Source organism: Myxocyprinus asiaticus, chromosome 31 (genome assembly GCF_019703515.2).
Source record: "Myxocyprinus asiaticus isolate MX2 ecotype Aquarium Trade chromosome 31, UBuf_Myxa_2, whole genome shotgun sequence".
In the NCBI taxonomy this organism is placed as follows: Eukaryota; Metazoa; Chordata; class Actinopteri; order Cypriniformes; family Catostomidae; genus Myxocyprinus; species Myxocyprinus asiaticus.
The window spans coordinates 11,225,939-11,238,970 of NC_059374.1; the positions used below are offsets into that span (position 1 = coordinate 11,225,939).

At 40.9% G+C, this 13,032-nt stretch overlaps 1 protein-coding gene across 1 annotated transcript in view; it reads left to right on the forward strand.

The window, feature by feature from the left end:
- Positions 1–13,032, forward strand: part of LOC127421993 (glucose 1,6-bisphosphate synthase-like) — a 56,144-nt gene that overhangs the window by 17,885 nt on the left and 25,227 nt on the right. The window contains exons 2-3 of the mRNA XM_051665287.1: positions 1,597–1,764; positions 5,153–5,259. Of these exons, the coding sequence (XP_051521247.1) occupies positions 1,597–1,764; positions 5,153–5,259 (275 nt within the window). The remainder of the gene's footprint in view (positions 1–1,596; positions 1,765–5,152; positions 5,260–13,032) is intronic.

Sequence of the window (13,032 nt, forward strand, 5' to 3'; positions counted from 1 at the left end):
GGAGCACACACGCATGGAGCGGGTTATTGAGCGGAGTGTCACGCCGCTTCGCTCACATGGTCTGATCTGCACTGCTCTTACACGTTAGTTTGGTATACCACAAACACAAGCGGAGTGATCCAAACATTAAAGCGTCCCAGTGCTGATAGTCTGAGCTATCAGCACCCTTGGAATGCCTCTTGTACAATCAGATTCGAGGACCGGAACTAACTGTTGTATAATAAATAATAACATGTAGTTATGCCCAACATGTAGTTCACGGCATCCAACAGTTTGATGAGCCTTTTTTACTGCAACGTTTTGTTAAGGCAATGTCGGACAGAATCTGCAGAATGACTCCTGAAAATACTCTTCACAGCACAACGCATAATAACAGGAACATTACCTACAGCAAAGGATTTGATGTCTAACAGTGACTGTCTTAAAATGTGTTATTGAATGCTGTGAGTTTGTACATAACAGCAGTACTAAAGATTTTTACTGGCCCTGCCAAAATTTTCACTGACCCCAACACAAAAATTACAAATAGCTGTTTTTACCATCATTGCTTAAAAAATGTGTCCAAAGATAATTATTTTTTTACATATATTATGTTTTTAAGACAATGTCTCTCCCCAAACTGAATCACATTTAGAATTTGCAAGATATAATTTATGCCTTATGTAATCCCATATAAGTGCTTTACAGATATAAATTCATAAATACATCATATTAACCTCAGCCGTCCTGCCATTTACACATGAGTTTTTAAGTGAAGAGTTCTGTTGTGCAGATGATGGGTTTTCGGTCACCCATTTAATCATGCTGTCATGCAACTTTTGGCCATGTGTAGTGTATTCACACACAGGATCAAAGATTTAATCACTGAGTTAAAGATGTGATTATTGGCTGAATGTAATAAACATATGAATCCCTGAGAAGAGACTTGCTACCAAATCGGTTGTGATGTGTAATATACAGTAGGAAGATATTAGGCCTCTGTGCCTTATTGAGAGCGCATGCACATTAAACAGTCTATACTGCACGGAGAGAGATGATGATGAGACATATGCACGGAGAGACATGGATCTTGTGCGTGCACACGACCGTGCCTTGGCGCGTCCAGTATATTATGCGCTCGTGCATCTTTGCGAGCTAAATAGAATCGCACTCGCTCGTCGGTTAGAATACTTGGTTCGCTCAGTGTAATTGTTGTGCTCTCTCATTTGTTGTTTTCTTGCACTAATGTTATAAACGCAGCACTGGCCCGAACTTGCAAGTGACTGTTCTAGCAGCTGGCCCGAATCTTTCTCACACTGGCCCCAGGCCATCGGGCAGTCCTTATTGTCGAGCCCTGGTGTGGAACTCTGCTTCAAATATCTATCAATGCATTAGCATATTGAGCTAAATGTGTCATTTTTCCTCAGGAAGAGACAATTTAAAAATTGTCTCAAGAATCGTGATTTGTAAATTAATTTTCTTTTAAATTCCCCACCCCTACTATATACTGCAGAAACAGTAGTAGTTTTTAATTTGCTGTTCCAAACATTTTAAACATCAACCTATTTAACTAGTGCCATATTTCACATGAACACTGTAGTGTGTTTTTGTCATTAGAATCGGCATACACGGGAGCAGATTGAGACTCTGGTGCGAGAGGGCCATGTGGTAGAACTGAGAAGGCGGTTGTGCTCCAGGATGACGTTTGGAACAGCTGGCCTAAGAGCCCCCATGGGGGCGGGGTTTGCTCGCATCAACGACTTGACTGTTATTCAATCTACTCAGGTAAGCCCAGGTTAACAGCATGCACATATGTCAATAATTACTCCTCGCCATATGAAAATTTGAGAATGAGTGTAGAAGCGTTTGATACAGTACAGACAAGTATATACCCCTCGAACACCTGGGTGGATGCAGGCAAGTGCGCTGGACTCAGTCAGCGTCAAGTTTCATAATTTGTATTTCAGTCATATTTTTTGTCTTTTGAAGAAAATGTCCTTTCAATTTAGTTAACGTTTCATAACAATTTAGACATAACATGTCATTCAATCATTTTAGTAAATTTTACTCTGAAAATTTTAGTCGACAAAAATAGAAGATTTTGTTCAAACCTGCTCTTCTTAAAGTGTAACTATAAAGAATAGCTGCAGAATTATGCCCCCGATCAGTATGTAATTTCGTAATAAGGAATGTTCCTGCCATTGGAGAAATTCAAGCTTGATGTACCACCTTAAAGCAGTAGGGGGCAGTCAGCGCTCCCACTGTACAGGCAACACAACTGGTAAAACTAACGAGCCGGCAGCTTAAGGCCTGGGTATACTTTGGCTGTGTCTCATTTGGAAGGATGCGTCCTCCGCAGGTCACATTTGTCAGCCGCATACATCATTGAGGCTGTCTCGTTTCAGAAAAGCGAGTAGGACACTTCAAATGCAGCCTTCGAATGCGACCTTCTTTCACGGGAATTTGGAGGATGCATGAGGTGTATCCTTCGTGGGCTCTCACTACCCACAATTCTTTGCTTCAATGGAAATGTCTAAAATAAAATAACGGCAATTTGCCCGTAAATATGATGTTTAAACGCAAGGAATGTTAATTCCCAAGTTGAAGTACATCAGTTGATTGGTGCAGAGTATATAATATGTATAATTATATTAATTTATAATTAAAATAAAGTATTAGACTAAAAGTACACCTGTAAAATCTATTTTCTTTTCTCTTTACATCATTATAACTCTCCTAAAATGAACCTCATGCATTACCTTCCAGAGGGACTTTGTTCCCTTCTCACTCAAAGCGCTCGTGCTTGTTAAAGAGTGGCGTGCTCTCATAGTAACCATGTTACATTCCATTTCCGTTCGTCCTACGAAGGCCATCTCGTTTAAACGAGGCTTGTTTAAAGGAAGACACTCTGTATACTGCAGCCTTCAAAGGACGCGACCTCCGGAGGACGCATCCTTTCAGACGAGAGACGGCCTTTGTTTTCCTGTGTTCCATATTGGATCGTGGCCGGTCGACCACATTGCTTTTCAAAGTATGCTCTTTTGACTGCGAGCGAATATGAACGTTGGACGCATGCGCAGTATGATCACGTTGAGATACTTTTTTAGTACAGTCAATGGCAGGCACATGCACAGATGATGTGATGCAAACAAATTGAGTGTTACACATTGACCAGCAATTAAAATTAGAGCAGAGGGAAGTAGGTCAATAATAGGGTTATGTTCAATGATATGGAAATAAATCCAACATTTTGTATTGTCTAAATGCTTTACTTCTCTGTTGCCACAATATTATGTGATGTATTTGAATCAAAGCAGCTTTACAGATAATCATACTGTAATGTCTTAAGTGTCTTAAAGTCCTTATTGAGTTTAATTGGAAAACGTCATTGAAAATCATGACTTAAAATGTATTTGTATTTAGGTCCCCAGTGAGCAAGCCAAAGGCAACTGTGCCAAGAAACCTAATATTCCATAAGATGTTAGTTAGGAAAGACAAGAAATAACCTTGTGAGAAACCAGGCTCAGCTGGGGGAGCCAGTTCCCCTCTGGCTATATAGCATGATTATAATGCCAATATCAGTTAGCTATGTGTAATACGAGTCATGTTGATTGAACTGCAAGATTAATGATTAAGTGTCTTAAGTCCATCTTGAATTGACTGCGGAAGTGCACATAGGTGCAGTGTCCTTTGTTATTTTGCTGATAAAGGCTTTAGTTAGCGGTAATTTATTGTCTGTATTCCATTTAAGAGAAATGATGCAAGCAGTGGTCAGGGAAGTGTTATTAGCTGTTTGGATTGGGGTTGATAGCAGTTTATTTGCTGTGTAGTCCATCCTAAGACCAAGATGATGCAGACAGCGGTCAGTGAGATGTGCCTCGCAGTCCTGCTGGAAGCTTGCGGCGGTTCATTTTCATGAAGTCCATCCTAAGACTGACTGAGGTGAAGCAGACCGTGATCATCGAACCACCCCTCGCTGTCTGGCTGGCACAGGCATGATAGAACGTACTGAGGGGCTAAACCATGCAAAGCTCCATGAGTAATTAGAAGAATTTTAAAATTGATACTAAACCTATCAGGCAGCCAATGTAGTGCTGATAAAATTGGGTTTATAAAATCATATTTTCTGGTTCTAGTAAGTACTCTAGCTGCTGCATTTTGAATCAACTGAAGCTTATTTATTGAGCTTGCAGGACATCCACCCAGTAGTACATTACAATAATCTAGTCGAGGTCATGAACGTATGAATTAGCTTTTCGGCATCAGAAACAAGGAGCATGTGTCTGAACTTAGCAATATTTCTGAGGTGGAAGAATGCTGTTCTACAAACATTGTAAATATTTGTAGAAAAATGACAGATTGCTATCACACATAACACCCAAGTGCTTAACTGTAGGAGACAATGCAACAGTACATCCATCGAGAGATACATTTTATTCTATCTTATTTTCAAAGGTTTGTGGTCCAGTAATTAATACCTCTGTTTTGTCAGTTGAGTAGAAGGAAATTTCTAGCCATCCTATCTTTGATATCATTAATACACTCTGCTAACTTGGAGAATTGGGAAATTTCGCCAGGTCTCCAGGAAATAATATAAAGCTGAGTATCATTGGCATAACAGTAAAAACTAATTGCTTCCTGATAATGTCTCCCAGGGGAAGCATATACAGTACAAAGAGAAAAGCAGAGGGTCTAATACTGAGCCCTGCGGCAATCCACACTTGAGGTTGATCTGACAATTCTCTTAGATTTACCATCATATCTATTAGGTATATTGATGAAATACAGTATGTGCTCCCATACACAGATGATATCTTACAGTTCTTACAGTAGTCTTGGTAATTAACAACACATTTATGATCATCTGTCCAGCACTTGTCAATGTAGTAAATTAATGGAACAAACCATGCAGTGCCACCTTCAGACTATTACCAATAAAAACGTATTAATGAATGGAAAACCCCATTCCATCAAACATCTACTCGCCAAAAGACACTAATTTATTGTCTTGCATTACAATTCATGTCTTGATCCTTTGTGACTTTAGACTTAATAGAATTTGACAAGTATTAGGCCAAATCTATCAAAACTATCAAAAGAGATGTATTCTCTTTTTAAGTGTGTCCAGTACTTTTATGTCAATAACACTGCCTGTCCCTCATTGTCCTTGTAGGGGATGTACAAATACTTAGCCAAATATTTCCCTGACTTAAACACAAGAGGTCTGGTAGTTGGATATGATATTCGTGCCCAAGCAAGCAGTGGCTGCACCAGTGAACGGTAAGATTGTCCTCTACGCTGTGAGAACTTTGTCTGCAACATGCAAAAATGCACTCTCGAAGTGTCCAGCATCTGAAAGACAGAAATGTATATGTATATGTGTATGTTTCATACAGATATTAATGGTTAATTGTTAATGTTAGGATTCTTAAACTTGAGATTTAAAATAATTTATCTGTTGATTTTTGAATCACCCTGCTATATTTTCAGATTTTCAATTCAGTTAGTTGCAATTAAACTTTTAGTCCCTGTTTTACTAAAGGTTTTGCGTGTGTAAAAACACATGCAAACTTAAGAGCATGGACCCAGAAAGGATGGACCCTTATCTAATATCAAAGTCTTCTGAGGATTGCATCTTTCAGATATGTAAAATAGCATGTCTTGCCGTTTTTTTTTGTTTTTTTTTGCGTGTTTCCCCAAAATTAATATGCAATTTAGAGCCTCTGAATGTGCAAAATAAAAGGGCAGTTTCGATGCAAATTAATTCAGTTGCACTCGCAAAGTTATTTATCAAGCCAGAAAGAAATTTCAGAGAGCAAATTAAAGGGATAGTTCACCCAAAAATTTGAATTCTCTCATCATTTACTCATTCTCATGCCATCCCAGATCCCTTTTTTTCTTCTCCTGAACACAGAGAATTTTAGAAGAATAATTCTGCTCTTTAGGTCCATACTATTCAAGTGAATGGGTACCAAAATTTTGAAGCTCCAAAAATCATATAAAGGCAGCATGAAAGTAATCCATAAGTCTTCAGTGGTTAAATCTATATCTTCAGAAGCGATATTATAGGTGTTCGTGAGAAACCTAAATATTTAAATCTGTTTTCACTATAAATTCTCCTCCCAGACCAGTAGGTGGCAATATGTACGAAGAATGCGAATCGCCAAAAACGAAAGAAGAATGTGAAAGTGACAGTGGAGATTGATAGTAAAAAAGGATTTAAATATTGATCTGTTTCTCACCCACACTTATATCGCTTCTGAAGATATGGATTTAGCCACTGCAGTCATAAGGATTACTTTTATGCTGCCTTTATGTGCTTTTTGAGTGTCAAAATATTTGTACCCATTCACTTGAATTGTACGGACCTACAGAGCTGAGATATTCTTCAAAAAATCTTTGTTTGTGTTCAGCAGAAGAAAGTCATAAACATCTGGGATGACCTGAGGGTGAGTAAATGATGAGAGAATTGTAATTTTTGGGTTGCGCGGTTTACCGATACTAACGAAGTTTCGCGATACCAAAAAATTTAAACGGTACGATATCTTGTTGCTAATTTCAGTACCATATTACAGTATGTTGTAATTAGCAAAATTATGAGATGTGACAGTTTTGAAATGAAATCAATGACAATTTGAAAAGAAAATATAAAACCTCTGGATATGGCCAAGTGTGATCATTAAACAGCAGAAGGATGTCATTTAATTATATATTATACAGTCACATGCCCTACACGCTACAGAATGGTGCTGCTCTGCTCTGTCATCTGCAGCACGCACGCACGCATGCGCACACTCTCACACAAATGCAACACACATTACTGGTGCTTAATTGTCATGCAGTGTGTTTAGAGTAAAAACTAGAGCCCGACCGATATGGGATTTTTGAGACCGATACCGATTTTAGAGGGGAAAAATTCACCGATTACCAATATGGTGGCCGATAGTTCATTTTTGAGCTGGAATGAAAACAGACCTTTTCTATGTGGATTGTTCACTGATTTTGCACCGATATGACTATGCAAAGGTACTCAGAAGGCTGCTTTCTTAAATATTTTTATCAAAGAATATTTGACATTATTATTATACATTGTCAACAAATTCTAGAAGTGAACACTGAGAAAATAAAGAATAAAAAAAAATACAATAATAGCTTAAAAAACATCAGTACTGTATGTTCAGTATCAGTCAGTTGCTGACCATTTAAATAAAGAATAAATCCAAATAAAATAGCTAAATAAACATCAGTACTGTATGTTTAGTATCAGTCAAATGCTGACCATTAAAATAAAGAATAAATAAAAATACAATAAATAGCTAAATAAACATCAGTACTGCATGTTTAGTATCAGTCAAATGCTAACTATATTAATACTACCAGTCAGTTAGGGGCAGGTTGTAAAACAAGAAGCATTTACACCTGCCGAGACAAGAGAAAAACATTGGCAGCGGTGTTGCACCGTATTCTGCTATACAGATTCAGGGGAAACTTTCAACGGAGGAAAACCAGACTTTTAAATATAAAATTTTATAAATGCAATGATTGGAATTGTTCGGTTGAAGGGGGTACCAAACTGTGAATCCTAAACAAAACAGTTTGGTGAATACATGTTTACACATTAGCTTCCACTCAGCTGACAAGCAATGAAAGTAGCTACGTGGTTAGCTAGTTAGCTATAAGCTCGTTGTCACAGAGAGTAAAAGACAGACCAGCATTGCATCTCACAGACTAGGTAACAACGTAGCGTGAAATCAACACTCAACAGACACAATCCACCACCGCACCATTGTCTGCTGGGCTGCAAAAAGATGCTTTGATGTTTACCTTTCAATCTGTTACATTACTTACTGTACTGACAAAATATAGCTGGCTAACATAACAAACAGATGTGATAAACATGAATGACATGGTTGTCATGGACAGGGTTAATGTTATATTAGTTATATTGAAAAGGAAAAAAGGTGAAAAACTAGTATGTATTTCACAAACTAGTTAGCAACTTACCGAGCAGAAACCGCTTAACTCCGCACCGCTTAACGCACTGTCAGCAGAACCACCGTCAGTTCAGAGTTAGCTCTGTAAACAATGGAGTCGGAGCGTGCTCTGCTGGACAAACTGCGTTATGACAAATTCTAAAGCATTGTTTTCTGCATTATATGTTGCAAAAAAATGCAAAAAAAGTTTTCATATCTGTGCATATCGGTAAACATATACGCCAGTACCGATATATCGGTCGGGTACTAGTATAAATGGCTGTTAACACGTAAATGAACTCCTCCGGTGCAGCTCGATTTCAGCTCGAGAGTTGAGGGGATTATCCCAACATTAATGGAAAGCTTAATATAACTAACCCGTCAAAAATAGGAAGAACTCAAAGGTCTGTCAAAATAAAAGTCCCACTTAAATGAAAGCTCTGTTCAACTGGATGCGTGAAATTGAAGACAGAGAAATATAACTACTGTATAAAATTTTTATATTCAAATAGTAGTAATAATACTCATAATAACAATTAGATAATATTAAATGGTGGTTTTATTATTATTATTATTATTATTATCTGTAAACAATATCACAAATGCAAGTGTTTTATCAGCATGTTGTGATTCAGCCATACCAGCCTTGTGCCACAGGTAATTTATTTTTCCATTAATGTTTTCATTAATATCGTGAAGCTCTGTTGTGCAGCAGTTTGTTTTACCAAAAATAAAATTGCATTTTTTTTAATATATATATATATATATATATATATATATATATATATATATATATATATATATATATATATATATATATATATATATATAATAATTATTATTATTTTTTAAATATTTTTATTTGATTAAAGCTGTATGTATCAATTTGATTGAACACCATTTGATCATAACATTTAATTAAAACATTTAACATGGAATCCAGAAAAATTAAAATGAAAAACACATAATTTGTATCTGTAAGACTTTTTGCAGTTCTTTTAATCGTCATTTTCTGGTCATTTCATAAAACATCTGAGGCTTTTTATTTGTTGATTATAATATCGATTTAGTATCGATACCGAGATACCAGGGCTGGTTTTGGAGCAACCCTAGCATGTATTCATCTGATTCGCGCTGTGTATCATGCTGTCATTGTGGCAAAACAGGAACTTTAAGAACGGAAAATACATAGAACACCCATTGATGACACACATTAATGTGATATTAAATTATTTCTCATGAAGAAACTTTTTTTTTTCTCAGTTATTTTAGAACCCGACATCATAAATGATAACCTACAGTTGCCTCCGCTTCCGAGACAGTCAGCCCGTGCATCTTATCACATGGGTTGCTGAGCACGTTACCGCGGAGAACTAGCATGTGTGGAGGCTCATGCTATTCACTGTGGCACCCATGCACAACTCCCCACGTGCCCCACCGAGAGCGAGAACCATCTTATAGTGGCCACAAGGAAGGTAACCCACGTGACTCTACCCACCCTAGCAACTGGGCCAACTGGTTGCTTAGGAAGCCTAGCTGGAGTTACTCAGCATGCCTGGGTTCGAACTTACGATTCCAGGGGTGGTAGTCAGTGTCTTTGCTTACTGAGCTACCCAGGCCCCTATTTCAATGTTTTAAACATTGTTTTTCACTGGTGAAATATTGCAAAATGTTTTAAATGACGGTTCTCTTCTCTTGTTCTCACATTTTTTTTTAAACTGTACCCCCCAACCCAAACATAAACATCACCATCAGTGTAGTAATAATGTAATGTTAAAGGGGAAAATGCAACCTCCGAATCGTGCTTGTCACTGATCATGCGAACGCGATTACTTCCTGGTTTCAAACCTGGGTCCTCTACGTTGCTGATGCAGCAGTCTTACGGTCGTGCTACAGGGGAAAGTAAACGCGCTGGAACTGATGCAGAAAAGGCTGATGCTGCTTGTCAGTGAGTCAGCATAATGTGGCCAATCCTAGTGTACTGGAGCTGTAGGAACCAATATGCTGACTTTCCATGTGATCATGTTGCGGTGAAACAAGCAGTGAGTGCTGGTTCTCTGACCATAGTCAAGAAATATGCCACAGTATACATGCAGTGCATTCAGAAAGTATTCAGACCCCTTAATTTCTTTCACATTTTGTTATTGTGGCGGTGAGGGCATGGTCGAGCGCCCGTCTGGGGAGAGAGAGAGAGGGTGGTAAGGACATCCACTTGAGATAAATTGTGACTGACTACCATCTCTGTGTTCACAGTGAGAGTCGGGGGAGATAAAAAGACAACCAGCTCACAGAGAGAGAGACAGACAGACCAGAGTCTTCCTGTCTGACCCTTGAGAGAGAGTCTTGTGTTGTGTGAAGCTGAAAAGCGGACTGTTTATATGAATGATGCTGAAAAGCCATCTTATGTTTTGAGTGAAGCTGTACAGCGATTGCTGTTTATTTGTGAATAAAATGGACTCTGTAGAAACCGGTTCCCGCTTCCTCCTCTATCTGCCCAACCTGAACCTTTGTTACACTGGTGCCGAAACACGGGATAAGGAGGAAGGACCATTTAACGGCGTACCCGGGGGCCGGCGAGCCCCTCTTTCTCTCCCTGTCGCCCCTCCCCTCCTCCTTTCCGACCTATGGTGGAACAATCCCCCAAGACTGGTGCGCCGGCCTTGGGTGTGTGCTAACACTCCTGTCTCTCTCTCTCCCGGCTCTACCCATTCTTCCTCTCAGGTGGGGGAAGCTGCCGTCACTGGTGTGGGCGTGATGTTTGGGCCGGTCCATTGGAGTTTTGGGGAGCTGCGACACATCCGCGAACAGTGCCCGGTGATGGAGGTGGTGGCAGTGATCCGGGTCCCGAGAAGTCTCTTAAGCACACATTTGACCAAGTGAAAGTAATTGATGGTCAACGCCTTCAGCCGCACATTGCACTCACATCCGTATTTCTCAATTATAAACAATCAGTTGTATCGAGTGACACAGGACGCTCAGATAAAAAGATACAACACAGTTGTTAGTACCAAGGATCCATCGGGAAATGTTGTTCCAGGCGGCTCATCATAGTCCAATGGCAGGTCATTTGGGACAGGGGAAAAAACTCTAAACTGTTTCATGGGCTGTTTCTATTGGCCGGGCATTCACGTGGATGTTAGCCGGTGGTGTGCGACATGCCGCATATGTCAGCTGGTGAATCCGCTGGCCATTCCAAAAGTGCCATTGCGCCCTCTTCCATTGATCAAGGTTCCCTTTGACAGAGTTGGCGAGGGACCTCGTCGGGCCGTTAGAACAGTCAGCACGCGGGCATCGCTTTGTGTTGGTTCTGGTGGACTATGCAACGTGATACCCGGAAGCAGTGCCTCTTTGCAACATCTCAGCATGTAGTGTTGCGGAGGCACTCTTCAGAATAATCTCCCGAGTGGGGATTCCGAAAGAAATCCTCACCGATCAGGGCACTACTTTCATGTCACGTACACTACGCGAGCTGTACGAATTATTAGGTATTAAATTGATTCGGACAAGTGTGTACCATCCACAAACGGAAAGCTTGGTCGAGCAATTTTATAAGACCTTAACGTGATTCGTAAGTTCGTGCACGAAGATGCTCGGAATTGGGATAGGTGGCTCGAACCCCTGTTATTTGAAGTACGAGAGGTCCCGCAAGCCTTCACGGGGTTTTCCCCGTTTGAATTGTTATATGGGCGTAAGCCCCGTGGCATGTTAGATGTCATGAAGGAAAATTGGGAGGAGGGACCTTCACAAAGCAAAAATGAAATTCAGTATGTTCTTGACCTGCGAGCAAAACTCCACACACTGGGGTGTCTATCACTGGAGACTTTGCTACAGGGGCAAGAACGTCAGTCCCGGCTGTATAACAGGGGAGCTCGGCTATGGGAATTTGCACCGGGAGATAAAGTACTTGTATTACTGCCCACATCGAGCTCTAAATTACTCGCAAAGTGGCAAGGGCCCTTTGAGGACACACGGCGAGTTGGGGAAGTTGATAATGAGGTAGTGCATACGGATAGGGGTGGGGCATGTCAAATTTACCACCTCAACCTATTAAAACCATGGAGAGAGACGGTCCCCGTATCCTTGGCGACGGTAGTTCCGGAGAGGGAGGAGCTAGGCCCGGAAGTGAGTCTAAAGGGTGAGCAGTGACACACAGAGACAGAGAGATGAGAGAATGGAGAGAGAGAAAATTTGCTCGCCGGCTCCCGGACACGCTGTCGCCCAGTCCTCAACCGCTCCTCCACCCTCTGGCGGACGGCAGCAAGTCCTCCGGCCCCTGGCAAATGGAATTGCTCCTCCGCTTCTCGGCAGAAGGCCACGGTTGCTCCCCTGGTGGATGGCAATGGCGGGGACTCTGCAACAGCGCATCCCTCCTCCCTCCTGGGTTTTGGCACCACTGTAACCATATAAGGACGGTCAAGGAGGAGGAGGGAACTGGCTGAACAGTAAACATAAACTTTAATGGTAAACTTAAAACAAACATAAACGTGCAGCGCAGCCACGTGCATCTCTCTCTCTCTCTCTCTCTCTCTCTCTCTCGAACCGGCGTCTCCGGCTGCCCCTTTATCTCGCTCTCCTGCTGATTCAGCGCCGGCTGTGCTCCATCACGGTTGGGTTCAAGTCTGGGCTCTGGCTGGGCCACTCAAGGACATTCACAGGGTTGTCCCTAAGCCACTCTTGCATTGTCTTGGCTGTGTGCTTAGGGGCATTGTCCTGTTGGAAGATGAACCTTCGGCCCAGTCTGAGGTCCTGAGCGCTCTGGACCAGGTTTTTAAAAAGGATATCTCTGTATTTTGTTGTGTTCAGCTTTCCTTCAACCCTGACCAGTCCCTGCTGCTGAACAACCCCCCCCCCCCAGAGCTTGATTCTACCACCACCATGTTTCACTGTTGGGATGATATTGCGCAGGTGATGAGCAGTGCCTGGATTCCTCCAGACATGACGCTTAGAATTGAGGCCTAACAGTTCAGTCTTCGTTTCATCAGACCAGAGAATCTTGTTTCTCACAGTCTGAGAGTCCTTAAGGTGTTTTTTTTTCCAAACGGGCTTTCATGTGTCTCGCACTGAGGAGAGGCTTCCGTCT